The sequence below is a fragment of the Nannobrachium achirus genome (assembly GCF_963921795.1).
Source record: "Nannobrachium achirus genome assembly, chromosome: 18".
Lineage (NCBI taxonomy): Eukaryota > Metazoa > Chordata > Actinopteri > Myctophiformes > Myctophidae > Nannobrachium > Nannobrachium achirus.
The window spans coordinates 15,052,564-15,071,624 of record NC_137825.1 but is presented as its reverse complement, the minus strand read 5'-3'; the positions used below and the strand labels follow the sequence as shown (position 1 = coordinate 15,071,624).

General features: G+C 42.4%; 1 protein-coding gene across 1 annotated transcript in view; it reads right to left on the bottom strand.

Annotated features, from left to right (window-relative positions):
- Positions 1–5,266: 5,266 nt before the first annotated feature.
- LOC308303333 (guanine nucleotide-binding protein subunit alpha-13-like) overlaps positions 5,267–19,061 on the bottom strand; it is a 36,193-nt gene continuing 22,398 nt past the window's right edge. The window contains exons 3-5 of the mRNA XM_080747689.1: positions 10,681–10,731; positions 8,706–8,906; positions 5,267–6,262 (exon numbers count right to left, since the gene is read on the bottom strand). Of these exons, the coding sequence (XP_080603815.1) occupies positions 5,891–6,262; positions 8,706–8,906; positions 10,681–10,731 (624 nt within the window). The 3' untranslated portion in view covers positions 5,267–5,890. The remainder of the gene's footprint in view (positions 6,263–8,705; positions 8,907–10,680; positions 10,732–19,061) is intronic.

Sequence of the window (19,061 nt, the reverse complement as noted above, 5' to 3'; positions counted from 1 at the left end):
TGCTTGTAACTTCCACGCTTGTTTATCATCTGTTGTGCGTCTGACTAGAGGTGGGACGTTGGCGAACGAATCGAGTCTTTTGAACGGCTCTTTGAAATGAACGACGGGATCCGGTTCTCTGTGGCTAGCCGTTCCTTTCTAAATGAACAGTGGTGGGAAAAGACAAGTACTCAAATTCTTATCAATACTGCAATGTAGAAACACTCTGCTACAAGTTAGTAGAAGTTCGGAATTAATTTAAATGTACTTAAGTAAAAGCACAAAAGTATTGGTATCAAAATGTTCTGAAAGTACCAAGCAGAATGTCCCATTTCACAGGTTTTCCAATGAATAAAATGTAGAAAAATCATTTGAAAAAACAGCAGATCTACAGATCGGCTATTTTCAAATGGCAGGTATGTACCTATATATGTCAGAAATACATGTATATAGGGACAGGGTTGAAGTGATTTGTAATTATAATCAACATCTACGGAGTAACTAGTAACTAAAACGAAGCAGTCTTTTGAACGGCTCTTTGAAAGGAACGGATCCCAGAGATCCAGCTCACTTCAAAGAACCATAAATCCCATCCTTAAGTCTGACGTCAGCACGTTTTCTGCTCGGACGTTCTCATAGACGTATAAAAAACAGCAGATCTACAAGCTCTACAATGCATCGCGAGGCGACGCATTGTGAGCTTGTTGATCTGCTGTTTTGGAAATTCTTCGAAAAGGACCCCCAGAGGGGCTTTGTTGTAGGTAGCGCCGGAGAACGCCTGAGTGGAAACTAAAGTGTCAAAATAAAATAGTCAAGTCGAATAAAATAAACCGTAGAATCGTTTATAAAATGTCAAACCACCGCGGAGAACACGTAATGGTTTCCATCCTCCGTGGTTATTGAATTATGTGTAATGGAACTCGCGTTATTTATACTTCCATGAAATATTTTACATTGGGAGGGTGTGGTCCCTGTAGTCGGCTGAGGCGGCGTTGTTGAGCCCACTATAACTCAACCGAGGGTCCTCCTAGTAAAGAACAGATCTACAAGATATCGACGCGGTCGCAGTCGGGAGCGTCGATAGCTTGTAGATCTGTTCTTTTTGCGCCTCACTGCACCATGAACGTACAGTGTGTGTAATCTCTACCCAGGGAAATGAGTGGGGATTTCTTATGACTCCTTCGTTCTAAGGTTTCACAGTGGTACAATTTCACAGAAAGTGTGTGTGTGGAACTCTTTGATCATTAAAAAAAGTACCATGTTCATTAGAAAAGTGTATTTTATTGTTGTGGTTACAGTGACATGAGACTTGACAGTAAAGAGGAATGAATTTCCGGAGAAAAGTAATTATAAAATGAAAAATTTACCAAAAAAAAAAAAAAATACAGTTTAAGGCAAATTATGTCTTCATTGAAAGAAAAAATGTAATTGATTTTGAAACACGCACACAGGTAGTACAGCAAATAAAATATGCCATTTTTCTCTCTCTCTACAACCATTTACATACGTAATACGTAAGGAGATAAACTAAGGAAGGATTATTTACATGGCAACAGATTAACAGTATTTACAATAATAGCCCGGCATCGGAAAACAACGCAGCCACAACGCTGCTTGCTGTGAACACACAAACATGAGTCTCATGAGGAGAAAAAAAAAGGCACAACAGGGTGATTTGGCTGATGATCATCATTCATCGGTGTCTGGAAGTTGTCAGCAAATAAAGGCAAAGGGTTGGGATCCGGAAGAATCGGAGGAACTGAATCCAATATTGAGGAACCAGGAATTTCTTTAATCACGCTGTCAGAGAGCTGGCATGTGGACATGACGTCTGCTATGCAAATTACAATACCAGGGGAATTACAGACCTTTAAGGGTCCATTTGGGACCCCCTCAAGTAACCCCAGAAGGTCCTGTACCTCCCTTTAAGAACCAGTGAGATATATATATATAGTAATACAAAGGAGTAGTTCACCCCGCAAATGACCTTTTTCCTAAGGAATCGGGCCGTTAAAATCCTCAAGGATCCCAAACCTATAATAAAAGCCTAACAACTACAAACAAATACAGAAGCTCAATAAAAGGCCTCATATCAAACACAAAATTATGCCCCAAGCAACCCCGACGCTATCTGCGTTTAAATTGCAACAAGGCCCATTGACAGTAGCCTCGCGTGGCCAGACAGACTCATCCACACCCTCTGCAGAGTGAATGAGTCTTGAGAGCAACGCCAGGCTACATTGACAGCTCCATTCATGAAAACAGAAAAGTCCCATCTTACTGTATTAAACCACGACAAACTCACCACAATTGCGGCTGTACCGAAAGCTCGAGTTGTCCTCTTTGTGTCAAGACTTTGAAAAGAAAATGTCAATAAACTCTGTGGAGCCATGATCTTTCTGTATTCGAGTTTGGAAGCGAGTTCCAAGTTTCGAAACATGACAACTGTGGATTAACAAAAAAAAAACAAAAAAACAGACTTCACCCAGACCAAGAGAATGAACCAAGCCTTCCGTGCAATATAGGTGAGTTTATCATGGTTTAATATGATCAGATAGGACTCGTTTTCATGAATGGGGATGTCAGTTGGAGCTTGTTACAGCTTAGACGCAGATAGTGTCTAAGCTGCTCGCGGCTAACGACGACCCATGACTTTTCCCCCGCATTCTGCTGCACTATTTTCCAAAATTCATTTTATTTTTGACAATCAAATACCAAATAGATACCTCAAGAAAGTGTGTTCAAGATGACGTGCAGAAAAGTCAAGGGTGGACACTTCTTTGAGCGATTTTAAAAGGATCCCTGGATGCCTTATATGCCTCAATACGTCATAATTATAAATGCCCTCCAACTAAAAACACCATGAATATTTGGATTTCATTTAGAAAACAGGGACAACTCCTGTCGCAAATTGATGATGTAATTTGTCCGTGTGGTCCTATGGAATGTATGTAATGCAAGTTTTAATAAAAAATATTTAAAATATCACTCTGATACTCATTAACCGTACGAAGTACAGACATGGACTTGGGACACAGGAGAGGCCCCTATTGAGTGAAAGACATACTATTTCTAAAACAAATACAATATTAAATGTGTTTTTAATTTCTAATTTTAGTTACATAGAGAAATTGTGATGTATTAAGGCATACAATATAAGGCTTATTCGGCCAGAGATCCTTTTAAATGTCTGGATAATAACTCCTTGTCAATAGGCTCCATTTGACCATAGCATTATATTGGTTGCAGTATATTCTGGGATCTCTAGTTCTCATCATTCAATTCAAATGTACAAGTGGAGTAATTCTCTATACATCTATTAACAAAGACATTCACCATTCAGGCCCTTCGTAAGGTTAACTAATGCCAATTCTCTACGCCCGAGTACCATGGTCTTGCCTGCCAAAAAGAACAAGATCTAAAAGCTACTGCATCGCAACGGTTTGTTAAGCTTCCAGATCGGTGTTGCTTTCGCCAAAAGGGAACAGATCTACAAGTTAAAGTGTGGCTGCAATGCAACACTGTGTTAGCTTTCACGTCGGTTTTGTTCTTGCTAAAAAGAACAGATCTACAAGCTAACACGGTGTTGCATTGAGATGCATTGTTAGCTTGTACGTTAATGTCGTTTTCGCGATGCACCGTTAGCTTCTAGATCTTTTCCTATTTAACAAACAATGACCATCGCGCCACGGCGTGAAAATAAATCAGCTTAGAAGAAGTGGAGGGACATGAGACGTACTGTAGGAGGGCCGGGGGACCAGGGGCCAATGTGTTGAGGGTTCACCGGCAAGGGGACTCTGTACGGGCAGCTGTACTGGGTGGGGTTGGAGGAACCGTATCCAACATTGAGATCCGTTTACGGAACCTGTCCTCTCACACACGGTCAGTGGTTCTCAAACGTTTTTTAATGTCAAGGACCACCATAACCCTGAGGGTGTACAAATGGAGCCAAATGATTTGGTTCCAGCACACACTCAGAGTTGGAGACACTGTACGGTAAGGGACTATTTTAGAACCCTTCCCAAGTCACCCAGAGGATCCCTGTACCTCGCGTTGAGAACCACAACAATAATATGTATGATTGAATGTTTGTGTGTTTATCACCAAAATTGTAGATTTTCAATTTTTTTTATTATTATATAGGAATCGTTAAAGGGAATCGTTAAGAAACCGGAACTGTGAAACTCCTAAAGGAACCCAACCCCAGGTTGGGGGGAGGGGAGGGGGGGGGGGGGCAGCCTGGCTGAGCCTCGCCACCCAGATTAGGATTAGATTATTTGGGGAAGTTCAACAACAATGACATCACCTTTAACAGTGGTTTCCATTCAAAACCCTGAGAAAACAGTGGAGCGCCTGTTTCACTAGTATCACTACTACTACTCGCTAATAGCTGGCACACCTGCCTAACGGGGCCGCAGGCGTGCGTGTGTGCGAGCGTGCATGTGTTTGTGTGCAACCACACGTCCCGTCTGTTGCACTGTGGTAACCGTCCAAATAGTGACATAGGTATAACTCTTTTTATCGACTCAAGGCAACACGCATACAAACAAGCACTTCTGATTGAAAAGGCAACTTTTGTTTCTTTGTAAATCACGCATGTGCATGTGTGACACACGGAAGAGTGCACACAGACACCGGAGAGAAACACAGGCACCGGAACGAACACGACACACGCACGCATACGCACGCACGCACACACACACACGCACGCACACAAACAGTTTAAACAGTGATCGGGTCAGTCTCTCTGTTAAGACAATAATGTAGAAAGAAGGCATTGTGGTTTTAATCCTTGGTTCTCACAATCAGTCAGTCAGTCAGTCGGTCCTGTGATGCAGCTCTGGGGTGGGTGGGTGGGTGGGTGGGCGGGGAGCCCCTACCATCCATCCATCCAGTCGTCCGATCATCATCATCATCACACCACCTCCGATTAGTCTTAAGAGGCCATTATCTCTTTCATCAGAAGGGACTAAAAACTAGAACATATAAAAGCAACGACAGAAGATGAAGAAGACGAACGCTGATCATTCTATCCCGCAACTCTCCTGCTGAGGCCGGTCTCCTATGGTGGTGGGAGGCGGAGGACCTCCACCTCGTCCATAATAAGAAGGCCACTTCAGGCTTCGCCACACGCCGAGCATAGCCGACAGGCGAGCTCGCAGGTTGGCTATTCTTCTCGGGCATAAATAGGCTACATGCACAGCTGCCATTTTGGAGAGAAGTGGGGTCCCCTCTCACTTCCTTCAAAGGTGTTGCCAATGATACTAATGAAGGCTCCGTCAAATTTCATGTAGCACAGTGGTTCTAAAACCTGTTATTTCAAGTACCCCCATAACTCTGAGAGTGTACGAATGGAACCAAATGGACCCGTAACTACAAGGGTTTCAAGGGGACCATTGAACGATTCTTGACTCGATCACCATCGAAATCACTGAATTGCCAGTCAAGACATGGACTCAGAAGTACAAGGAGGATGTGTTGGGGCCCATGCTACAAGGAGTACCACACTGACACAACGGTGCGGTTCTGGGTCACCATGACGTCGGAGAAACTGAAGGCGGCGGCCCTCCATCAGTACTTCAAAACTGCAGAACAAGAACCTTTTTAAGGGGTCATTTGGAACCCCCATGGGGTCCCTGGACTACACTTTGAGAACACTGTTCCAGTGAGCCAGCTGACCAGTCAACACGACACAATATCAGCACCCCTGACTCTGTGTGACCAGAATGGAACAGAGCCTTCATTAGTATCATTGTCAACACCTGCGAAGGAAGTGAGAACAAGAGACCATACTTCTCCCCAAAACGGCTGCTGTGCATACAGCCTATTAGGCTCCGGAGGAAGAGGAGGATGAGGAGGAGGAGGAAGCAGAAGAAGAGGAGGAGGAGGAGGAGGGGGGAGGGGAGGCGGGTCATTGCAGCATGAGCTGCTTGAGGTTGTCGTGCAGGATGGTGTCCTTGACGTCGCGGAACACCAGCCGGATGTTCTCCGTGTTGATGGCCGTGGTGAAGTGGTGGTACAGGGGCTTCTGGGTGCAGTCGCGCCGCTTGCCGCGGAAGCACTCCACCAGGAAGGCCTGCACGTCGGGCAGGCTGTGCTCGGGCCCCGTGTAGTCGGGGAAGTAGTCGCCCAGCGGCACCGCCGCCACCTTCTCCTCCAGCAAGTCCGTCTTGTTGAGGAAGAGGATGATGGACACGTTGCTGAAGACGCGGTTGTTGACGATGGTCTCGAAGATGTTGAGCGACTCGCGGAGCCGGTTGGTCTGCCGGTCCTCCATCAGCACCTGGGTTTAAACAGGGGGAGCGGAGCGAAAAAACATCGATACTGGATCAATAACAGGACAATTGTTGTCACTCAAATGATTGCGATTAACGATTTAATTGTGTTTTTATTGTTGACGTTGTTTGGCTTTTTAGGCTTTTAAGTTGCAGATGGCAGATGTGACACATAACCTAAACATACAAAGAAACGACAAACGACATATTTGACAACTTGAAAAGAACATTCATAGTGGAAATAGCCAATCAACAAGCTCACGTCTTCCGTCATGCATTGGGATCAATTCACCTTTTATTTGCCTTAAACCCTCTATAATAGGTAAAATGTATTTATAATATGTACTTGATACAGTCTTTTTTTCCACTTTCTATCAAAAGTCTTTGCCAAAAAATAGCCGATCTACAAGCTCGCGACGCGTCGTGAGCTTGTAGATCTGCTATTTTTTGGCAAATGTTCCGCCGTAAATCGCGATTTATGTTGTCACAATAATCGTGATATGACATTTTCATATCGTCCCATCCCTTGTCATTTGTGTTTGTTTGTTGTTAAAATAAGTGTTAATTAGCCGTACTGTATATTCTGATAGGGTAATAATCATCGTTTGCTAAAATGTTGTTCATTCTTTGTGGTATTGTGAACCTAGAAAGCAATGTGATTGATTGACTAATGTATTCACTCTGATTACAACAAACTAAAGTAAACAAATATACCCCAAAACCACACAAAAATATCCTTTGTTGTGAACATTTGTTTGGAGAATAATGACAAGGCTAAAACCAGACAACATGCTTTTACACAGACCAGACAACAGAAACACCATTAGGAAAAAAAGTAATGGGAAAATATCCCAAGGACAAGAGCAGACAAACAAGAGACAGCAGACAACACAAGAGAGCAATAAAACAAACAATGAGACACAAATTAGTGTGTGCGTGTGTGTGTGTGTGTGTGTGTGTGTGTGTGTGTGTGTGTTCCTAGAAAAATGTAATTTCAAAAACAAAACTAAGTAAAAGACAAACAGTCAAAAATATCTAGATCTACAAACTGACAATGGGTTACGATGCATAGCATTGTGAGCTTGTTAATCTGCCATTCATGTCATACGAGTTCGGTATATAGGGCTTGATTGAGTTGTTGAAAAGAGCCTGGTGAATTGGTTCAACTAGATCAAACTAAGCATATAGACACACTGTATGTACAGCAAGGACTTATCTTAAATGTCAAAACACTTAATCTACTAAAGCAAATTAATTAATCGGTCACTTATCACACAAACTCCTGTGTGTACAGTATGCGTGTGCGTGTGTGTGTGCGTGTGTGTGTGTGTGTGTGTGTGTGTGTGTGTGTATGTGTCTGTCACATGGGACACGAGCATACAGATCCCTATAAAAAATGAATATAGAGGGTATGCGCATGCATAAAGTGAATGGCAAATCGAGTGGCAACGTGAGTGGCAAAGTGAGTTTAACGTTATTATAATACAATACAATCAGATAGGACTTCTTTGGATGTATGGTCTGTCAAGGCCAGAAAGTACTGCCTCACAGTAGGCGTTCCCACATAACGTCCGGGTATGATGATGTCACGCGCATACCCTCTATAGCAGGGGTTCCCAAACTTTTTTGTCTCAGAGCACCCCATGAATATTCTTTTAATCCGAGGCACCCCTACATTATAATTTTCACTCCCAGAACCTTATATTTATAGCATATTGTCGTTGCCGGGTGGAAACCTTGTATATCCAAAACCGTTCATTTTGTATTTATCATCTATAAAATGTACTAAACGAGTGAAAACAGCAGATCTACAAGCACGTGCTTGTAGATCGGCTGTTTTCACTCGTTTTGTGCGACAGAGGTTTCTGCCTGACAGTGACGATATTTTAGTGATTATGTTGCGAGGAAAACCTTGAGATAATAATAGCCATTTTGGTTAGAACTGACTGAAAATAACTGTGTAAAATGATACTAAATATTTCTTCAAGTGTCAAAATAAATTACAAATATTATCAAATGATCTCGCGGCACTCCAGGGTGCCCCGTCACCCACTTTGAAAACCCCTGGTCTATAGTGTAATATAATATAGCAATACCAGTGAACAGCATCAACAAGAGCTTGTGACTAAATAATAACATTGTATGCATTTGGAACACAGCTTTTTATCATCTCTGTGAAAAGTAACGTTTTCGGACATTCAAGGTTGCAGCCAGTGTTGATTTCGTTTCGTCAACTAAAATTACGACGAAGAATGTTCGTCGATTACCTTTTTTCACAGACGAAAACTGAATAAGAACGAAATATAAACAACAGCCGATGGACAAGCTCACAACGTGCCGCTGCGCTGTGAGCTTGTAGATTGGCTATTTTCAGCACGCTAAATCAGCCAATACGACGCCATCAATGCCCGCCAAAATACATCTCAAGTCGACTAAAATCTGATTGGTTACCTGATCGTACTCGGACGAGGACACCAGGAAGAGGATGGAGGTGACCGAGTCGAAGCACTCGAACCAGCGCCTCCGCTCCGACCTCTGACCCCCCACGTCCACCATCTTGAAAGGTACATTCCTGATCTCAAAGTCATACTCGTGGATGCCCTTGGTGGGCTTACGGGCCAGCAGGATGTCCTGCTGACTGGGAATGTAGTTCTGCAGCATGGAAACACACAATAACACACACCACAATTATGACATCATGACACAAGAATCCAGCGTTGGGTTTCTTTGCTGTTCTGTCAACGTTATTAACAACGGAACAATGTTCGACAAACGATGGAAAGAGTTATGTTGAGGTAAAAAGGTGAGAGCCCACCCCAAAATAATGATTTTTGAACTGGTGGGGACCCCCCCAGCCACCCTGACAAGCAATTGGGAATAGGAGTTGTTTTGTAGCCTGGCAAGCCAGCCCTGATACTGCGCTCACTCACTCATTCCTTCCCCAGTATCAGGTCTGGACTTCGGCTTATAGGCACCGAGTATGAGAAATTAGAAAAAGCTTGTGATGACGTCAGATGTTTTGCTACGCTGATTGGTTAGAGGAGTCTGTCTGTCAAGGCAAGTACTCCCGCCCACTTTTCAAGCTGCCTATAGGCCAAAGTCCAGACTTATATTGTGGTAAGGAACGAGTGAGTGAATGCACAGTATGAGGCTGGCTTGCCAGGCTAGTTGTTTTGGCTTGTAGATCTGTTTTCAAAATTGACAATTTTGCCAATGTCTGACCATTTTTAGATCACGCTGCGAGGCGTTGTGAGCTTGTAGATCGGCTATTCTTGGCAAAGAGGTTTGGTGTAGAGTGAAAAGCAGACTAAGTATTGACGGTTCAAGTCGTTCAATGTCTAAAACACATTAAACCAACGACCTACACTGATGATATTTCTGTCAAACAAGTCTAAGCTGTCTCTGAAATCTATGAAAATGTTTAATCTGCAACACAATTTTATACAATATGTAGAGGGGGTCCCTGCTTCATCTCTCTCTCAGCTAAGGGGGTCCTTGGCCTGAGAATGTTGAAGACCCCTGGACTAGAGTGTTTGATCAAGAACAGGGGTCTTCCATGAATCCAGCTCCTCATGAATAAACACAAAATACAACTTCTGGTGGGTTTACACAAATTCCTTAGAATGAGAAGAGAGAACCCCATAAGGATTTACATTCATAACCATAAGCTTGTGTTCCGATTTTCTTCACTTGTATCCTGTATGAAATCTCTCTCCTGATTGGATGAAACTGTTATCCCACACCTGTTTACTAAAGAGCTGGAGCGACAGGTTCATTCAGCCCTGTTCTACGGAACAAACTGTCTGTATGGCAAAGATTATTGGCAATAGAGAGCTACATCACCCATTGGGATGTGTTGTGAGCTTGTGGATCTGCTCTTATAAAAAAAAATCTATTAAAAGAATATATATAGTAAATCTTAGTTGAATTTACTCTTACCCCCCCCCCCCCTTACTGTACACATGGTATTATTTATACCATGGTTCTCTACACCAGTGGTTCTCAACCTTTCCAGGCTGCGACTCCTCAAATAATCATATTTTAACTGGGGACCCCCCCACCCCACCCCACCCTGACGAGCACTAATAGTTGAGGCATTACAATGCGAAAATAGCAGATCTACATGCTCACAACACCTCGCGTTAATTTCTGCCTCTATTTTTTGTCAATTTGATCAATGTTTGATTTGTCATTTTAGAGGTATTAAAACGTCCTTAAATTGACACTTTAGAAATGTGCAGATACCCTCTATACACTTAAACTTAGTTAGTTTGTTTACTGTTCAGAAAGAAATCCATGTTGCACATTAAGGTAAACATCTGGGGACCCCCCAAAATAATTTGGGGACTCAACCCGACCCACAGGTTGAGAACCACTGTACTATAGACTATAATTAGTTATTGTAATGAAGGCCAGGACAACTTACCGGATCACCAAGTTTATCTACATTGTCCAAGAAATACTTCACTGACTCGCCCTGCATGGGGAGAGAGAGAGAGAGAGAGAGAGACAGACAGACAGACAGACAGACAGACAGACAGACAAAGAGAGACAGAGAGAGAGAGTGGGAGGGAGGGAGAGAGAGAGAGAGGAGGGAATCCTCATGTCAATTGTGGATGACTCATCACAGCCGCACAACAAACATTGTTGCAACAGCTATTGTCATGTAAACTATGTCAGAAATGTACCAACATTCATTCGGTTCTGGTGTGTCTTACGTGCGTGCGCACACCATTTACCCACTTAAAAAATAAACCCCTGCATCCGTATTCTGTGCGGGAAACGGTCACAGAAATTAGCAGATTCTACAACAAGCTCAAGCAAGTTACAAGTACAGAGCCCTGAGAGACACTGGTCAACCTACTCGAGAGCTGCGTGATCACGGATGTCAAGTTTTTTCCCCCCACACTGCACCAGAACCAGTCGGATGTCATTGAGAAAGACATTTGAGTTATGTGTTGTGTGTGCCGTTGTCTCCCTGGCCGGAAAGAACCATTCTAGGCCCTCCCTCACTCCCAACCAATATATTAAGTCTACAGTAGGGCCTTCACGATCATGAAATTTTACATGACGATTAATCGTCACTCAAATAATTGTGACTAACGATTTAATTGTGTATTTGTCGTTGACAATTACATTTCTGTTTGGCATGTAGGCTTTGAAGTTGCACATGGCAGATATGACACACAACCTCAATATACAAAGAAATTACTGACATATTTGACAACTTTATACTTAAAAAAGAACATTGACAGTGGAAACAGCCGATCTACAAGCTTAGAACGCGTTGCATCGCATATTTCCACTGTTTTTGAAAATGTTTGAAAATATATGAACATTTTTCAACATGGAAATGATTATGACGATTATGCAAAAATAATTGCGATTAGACGATTATGTAATAATTGTGACAGCTCTACTCGACACAGGTCCCGGCCGGGGCTCACAGAATAATTGTTCTCAAACATTTTCGTGTCAAGGACCCTCCCCAAATTAATATAATATAATATTTTGGGAACCCCCAATCTGATGATTGGATGATTATAGGAGTGCCAGTAGCAGCCGGTCTGGATTGGTGCCCAGAGGACAGTGCCAACTTTTAAAACCCCCAATCAAAGAACATAACATTTTGTTTGCGCCTGGAATCCACATAGAAGATTTGTGTTTCAAAACATTATTTCAAGATTTCTTGATGTACTCTTTAGGTTATGGCAAGAGTTGTTCTGGTATCGTTATCGTTATCAACGTGTCGCGATGCGGCGCGTTGTGAGCTTGTAGATTGGCTATTTCCACTATCAATGGATTTTTTAAGTATAAAGTTGTCAAATATGTCAAGTAATTTCTTTGTATATTTAGGTTATGTGTCACAATTGCCATGAGCAACTTCAAAGCTTAAAAGCCAAACAGTAATGTAATTGTCAACGACAAAAACACAATTAATTAATCGTCATGTAAAATGTCATAATCGTGACAGCCCTATACACCACTGGTACTGGCAACATCCCTAGCTATGGCGGACACAGAGTGAGTGTACTGTCACCGTGTCTGTTTCTCTTTATATCCCGTGTCAGCCACAACGGAGCCTGCTTTGCCTAGAAGGAAGCACCATGCAAACCCTGGTTCTTTCTGCGCGTGTGTAAAAATACAGTGTGTACAACACACACGTGTTTGTCCAGGCACTTTGATGAATAGTGAAGCGTGCCTTTCAGTGTGTGTGTGTGTGTGTGTGTGTGTGTGTGTGTGTGTGTGTGTGTGTGTGTGTGTGTGTGTGTGTGTGTGTGTGTGTGAGAGATTCTAGGCTGTTCTGACGGTGTTCCTGAACAGAGAGTACATGCCCAGACACGGAGACAGAGTGCACTGCTAAGACTGGAGGAGGCATTCCTTTATCTGTGCGAGTAGGCCTGGCCGTGTGTGCGTGTGTGTGTGTGTGTGTGTGTGTGTGTGTGTGTGTGTGTGTGTGTGTGTGTGTGTGTGTGTGTGCAGGCCAGGGGCGTCATAAGGGGTAGGAAAGTGGGACTGAGTTACTAGGGCCCAGGGTGGAGGGGCCCTAGTAACTTTAGCTATTGAAAAATAGCAGATCTACAAGCTCCGCTCGCTCCCTGGAACAAGCTCCGCTCGCTCCCTGGAACTAAATATTTTGAGATGGGGGTCCGTGGCCAAATTCATATCATTTTGGGGGTCCTTGACATGAAAAGGTTTGAGCATCACTGACATGGAAACATAGGTTTCCATGTCAATTTTCAAGATTTTTCAAAAATAGCAGATATACAAGCTCGCAGCGCGGCACTCGGTGCCGCGCTGTGAGCTTGTATATCTGTTATTTTTCAATAGTTAACATTCATGGGGGGCCCGCTGTGAATCCTTGTACCCAGGGCCCAGAATTGGGTGTGACGCCCCTGTGCGTGTGTGCGTGTGTGTGGCCTAACATTGGCACACTGTTTGCAAACATAAACCAGACAATTATTAAAGGGATCTCTTTCTCTCTCTCTCTCTTTCTTTATGCCCGCCGATGCAATTCTTTTAATGCGATTATTGTTGTTAAGCTAGACTCCTGCCCACGCATGCGGTGATATCTGTCTGTCATCATAAATGCTCTGAAACAGTGGTTCTCAAAAGGAGGGGTTTTCAGGGGGGGTCCCCAACTAAACAAGTTCATATATAAAAATCATAATCTAAAGTCAATTTAACCACTTTAACCCTGAGAAATATCAGATCTATAAGCTCCCGTTGGGACATGTTGTGAGATCGTAGATTAGATATTTCAAAACTATTTTTGAACAAACGTGACGAAAAGCTTTTAACTACACAAGTCCTCTGTAGAGATTTTCAGTGATTTTCAGATGGGGGGTCCGCAGCCAAACATAAGATTAATTTCGGGGGTCCACCTTGACATGAAAAGGTTTTGAGGACCACTGTTCTAAAATGACCTCAGTTCTTTGCAGGGTCTTACATTCATTCAGTGTAGCCGCCATGTTTACCCCTCGTTCATTTTTGCAGAGTGCTGTGCTTAGTCCCTCTCACCCTTTAATCTTTACAAAACTCACCTAACCTGAAAAACCTGTGTACGTGTGTGTGTGTGTGTGTGTGTGTGTGTGTGTACGTGTATGTGTGTGCTTGCATTACTATCGTTGTGAATACCACATGTCCCCACAAGTATAGTAGAATGTGAAAAATAGACATTATGAGTAGCATTTTCCCGGTCCTCTCAAAAACAATTCAAGGTTAAAACGTACATTTCTAGAGTTTGAGATTCAGGTTGGGGTTAGGATTTTAGGGTTGTTACACATTAGAAACTAGGTTGAGGGATTAGCGACGAGAGTTATGCCTGATTTACACACAGGACAAAATAGAGATGGCGGCCTTGTGAGACTTGTAGATCAGCCCTTTTTTTATTTTAGGCATACAAAAATGCAAAACAATCGTACAAATTACACATTCATAAAATCAGCGTAAAACGCGTTGATGTCCTCGTAAGTATAGTGTTACAAACCTATGGGTGTGTGTGTGTGTGTGTGTGTGTGTGTGTGTGTGTGTGTGTGTGTGTGTGTGTGTGTGTGTACCTGTGTGGGCATGCAAAGCTATCTTTGTGGGGACCTCATGTCCCCACAAAGATAGTACAATCCAGGGAAAAAAACATGTGGGGGTTAAGGGTTAGGGTTTAGGGTTAGGGTTAAAATGAATGGAATGTCCCCACAAACTAGCAATTGCAAACCTGTGTGTGTGTGTGTGTGTGTGTGTGTGTGTGTGTGTGTGTGTGTGTGTGTGTGTGTGTGTGTGTGTGTGTGTGTGTGTGTGTGTGTGTGGTTAAGGGTAGGGTTACACAGAGGAGAAGTGCAGTGGATAGTAGCTGTAGTGACGCCGCCAGGGAGACAGAACAGATAATAGCCAACCTGCCTGTCCATAATAAATCATAATGAAATGTGTTCTCTAGAAAGGACAAGCTTGAAGCTTCCCTTCAGGAAATCACAAGCTTTTTAGACACCGAGACTAAGATTAACGCTTCAACGTCGTTGGAACCAGTGGCGGGGAAAAGTACTCAATCTTTTTACTTAACTCTCAAATATCTGGAACGCGCCCGAGTCGCGTTAGATATTAACCACTTTAACCATTATTTTATGCTTTAACTATTGAAAAATAGCAGATATACAAGCTAACAGCGCGGCACCGAGCTTGTAGATCTGCTATTTTTGAAAAATCGTGAAAATGTGTGCAAGTCTTTGAATATCTTTGACCCGATCTTTGACCCGACTTCTAAATAGTTCTTCTAAATCATGTTGTTCTCAAACCTTTTCATGTCAAGGACCCCCAAAATTACAGGTATTTGGCCGCGGACCCCTATCTCAAAATATGTTGTTCCAGGGACCACCCAGAAGCAAATATTTGAGTAGCAAATGTTCGCTTTTAAATAGATATATTCAAAGACTTGCAAAGAAATATCATGATTTTTCACCGGTTAAAGCATTCAATAATTCTAGGCCTAAATGGGTTAAAGTAAAAGTATCAATAGAGCCACTCATTCAAAATTTACGTGAGTAAAAGTACAAATGTATTGGCATCAACATACCAAAAGTGAAAGTAGTACAGGATGTTCCCATTTGACAAGTTCAAAAGAAGGTCACAATGCGTCGCATCTTGTGAGCTCGTAGATCTGCTTACGTCAATGGTGGTCAATGTATGTTTTGTGATGATAGTCTAAATCTACAAAGTAACTGAAGCTGTAAAATAATTGAAGCAGAGTAAAAGTACAATGTTTGCCTCTGAGATGCAGTGGGGTAGAAGTAAAAGTACTGAAAATTGGAAATGATACTCCAATAAAGTAAAAAAAAAAAATCCTCAAAAGTGTAATTTAGTACAGCATTTGTGTAAACAACTGTTTGGAACTCAAATTACCTACATGAATGAACCCCATGCGCCCCTATTCCAGGGCTAACATGGGGTGAAAATCTTCCGATCTATAAGCTCTCGAGATCGTCTACAATTGGTTTAGTGATTGAAGGCTATTTGATTTTCCTTTCCATCGTGTCATTAACTCATTTAGGCCTGGAATTATTTCTTTGGCTATTGGAAAATAGCAGATGTACAAGCTCACAGCGTGGCACAGAGTGAGTGCCATGCTGTGAGCTTGTAGATCTGCTATTTTTGAAAAATCATGACCATGTGTGCGCATCTTTGAATACATCTTTTTTTAAAGGGAACATTTGTAACTCAAATATTTGCTTCTGGGGGGGGTCCCTGATAGATAATATTTTGAGACGGGGTTCGGTGGCCAAATACAATTCTACGGGTCCTTGACATGAAAATGTTTGAGAAGCACTGACACAGAAACATGCGTTTTTCAAAAACCTTGCGAAGGAAAGTTACATAGTGCAGGTTTAATCTCCTCTAGATGTATTGCAAAGGAAATCTAATATTATGTTAATGACACTATGGAAAGACAAATTAATAATATCCTACTTGCTCGTGCTACACCAAAGCATCAAAAGTGCAGATGTTTTGGACATCTGTGGAGGTTTCCACAGAGACGATGTTTTCACCTCCCATCTCATAAGAGTTGCACAACTTTTCTGTGAATATACATGGTGTTGTAGAGCAGGGGTTTTCAAAGTGGGTGACGGGGCACCCTGGGGTGGCCGTGACGGCAGTCCAGGGGTGCCGCGAGATCATTTGATAATATTTGGAATTTATTTGGACACTTGAAAAAATATTTAGTATCATTTTAAACTTGAAGTACAAAGTTATTTTCAGTCAGTTCTAACCAAAATGATCACTAAAATATCGTCACTGTGGGGCAGAAACCTCATATGTCATAACCTCATATATAGTTTCAAATGTGTACGTCTTTTGGTAAAGCAAAGCCCTGCTTCATCATACAAGACTGTTGCACAAAACTAGTGAAAACAGCCGATCTACAAGCACACAACGCCTCGCGATGCGAGGCGTTGTGTGCTTGTAGATCTGCTGTTGTCACTAGTTTAGTACATTTTATAGATGATAAATACAAAACGAACGGTTTTGGCCATACAAGGTTTCCACCCAACAACGACAATATGCTATAAATATAAGGTGCTGGGAGTGAAAATTATAATGTAGGGGTGCCTCGGATTTAAAAAATATTCATGGGGTGCCCTGAGACTTTTGGGATCCCCTGTTGTAGAGGGAGGAAAGGAGGGTGGTCGAGTATGGAGCCCAGGGGGGACACCACACCACCGCTGGTCAGAGGGAACTAATGTATAGCAGGGATGTTCAAGCTGTATTTGACTCGGGTTCACCCCTGTTTTCATCCACAGCACCCCTGAATTATTTGTTAGAATCTTATATAATTTTACGCTACGTAAATATGCAAAACTTTCTCCCTAAGATACAAACAAACTGTATGTCATGGTGACATCAGAACTGACTAGGGATGGGTATCGTCTGCGATACTTTCAATGGTATCGATTGCATGACGTCGATACTATCGGGTATCGGTTCACGTAAAAACGAACGATACCTCGTTTCGATACTCTAGAACGCACCCCTGGCCGGTCGCATCTGTAACAGTTGGGCTACTGAGAGTTTAATGACTGCTTTAGTAGGCTACACTCGTTACTGTGGAAAATAGCTGACAATAGCCTATAATGTTTATTATTATGATGATTATCCAACATCTATACTCTCCGCTCCGCCACACTCATCATCATCACCTCTGAGCAGTTAAACTTAAATAAAAAGCATCGAAAATGGTATCGAAAAGGGTATCGTATCGATTTCCAGGAATCGAAAAAGGTATCGTATCGATTCAAAGGTGAACAATACCCATCCCTAGAACTGACTGAAAATAACTTTAAGGCCCATTCCCACTGGGCCATATAAACAGATGTCACAGATATTTTTTTATCTGTATCTTACTTGAATGGAGACAGATATGTTTCATCTATTCATCTGGCCCAGACAGTGGGAATGGGCCTTTATTCTTAACGTTTAACCACTTGAACCCCAGCATCCCTATTCTGGCGGGAAGATTCACCATAAAGAGTCGGGTGAGATGGAAAAATAACTCCTCAAGTATAGGCTGCAGTGCAAATCAGAGTTTGTTTTACAAAGCACAGAGGGTCTAAGAGTGGTTAAACTATACTGATGTGATATTGATGCAATCCAAATATCATCAAATTATTCTACGGCACCCCTGGACTGGCATCAATCACGACACCCTAGGGATCCACAGACAGCACCCACTTTGGGAAACCCTGCTATATTATATATGTTACAGTTAGTTTGAGAAACCAGTTAGATTGGGAAAGGAGCACTTGTTTTTGTTCACCTGGATGGGGAAGAAGTTCACCTGGATGTGGAAGAAGCCCATGCATTTGTCCCACGCTGGTGAATGCTAACCTGGTGAATGCTACTATGCCTAAACCTAACCTCAGTAAAACTATGCCTAAACCTAACCTCAGTAAAACTATGCTTTATCCTAACCATAACCTCAGTAAAACTATGCCTAAACCTAACCCTAACCTCAGTAAAACTATGCTTTATCCTAACCATAACCTCAGTAAAACTATGCCTAAACCTAACCCTAATCCTAACCCTAACCTCCGTAAAACTATGCCTAAACCTAACCCTAACCTCAGTCAAATTATTCCTAGTTCCCCGAAGGAGGCACCGCCTGCTCCACCTTGTGCCCAAAAACGAGCGCTCCTGTTCTCAATCTAACTGAATCTCAAACTAACTGTGACATATACTATATATATATATATATATATATATATATATATATATATATATATACTGTATATATAGGGTTCAAGCGGTTTGAGAGAGTGGAAAAGAGAACAGCTTCACCACTGAAACGTCTCCTTATATGTCAGTGATGTAAAGCGTTGTGTGTCACTGTGTGCATAGCATGTGTTGTGTGTCACTGTGTGTGTGCATGCCAGCAGAACTGAAACACTGCTTCAAGAGAGCACAGCCTCCGCTGCCATCGCCTGACAGTCCTTTAGAATTATTGAATACTTTAGCCATTGAAAAATAGCAGATCTACAAGCTCACAGCGTGGCACCGAGTGCCACGCTGCGAGCTTGTAGATCTGCTATTTTTGAAAAGCGTGGATATTTGTGCAAATCTTTGAACATTTGTACTCAAAATTTAGCTTCTGGGTGGTCCCTGGAACTAAATATTTTGAGATGGGGCTCCGTGGCCAAATACACATCATTTTGGGGGTCCTTGACATGGAAAAGTTGGATAACCACACTGACATAGTAGTCTCTCAAGAACAGACTATCTGAGCTCCAGGGATCTTTTCTTTGATGATGGCTGGCCAGATTGCTG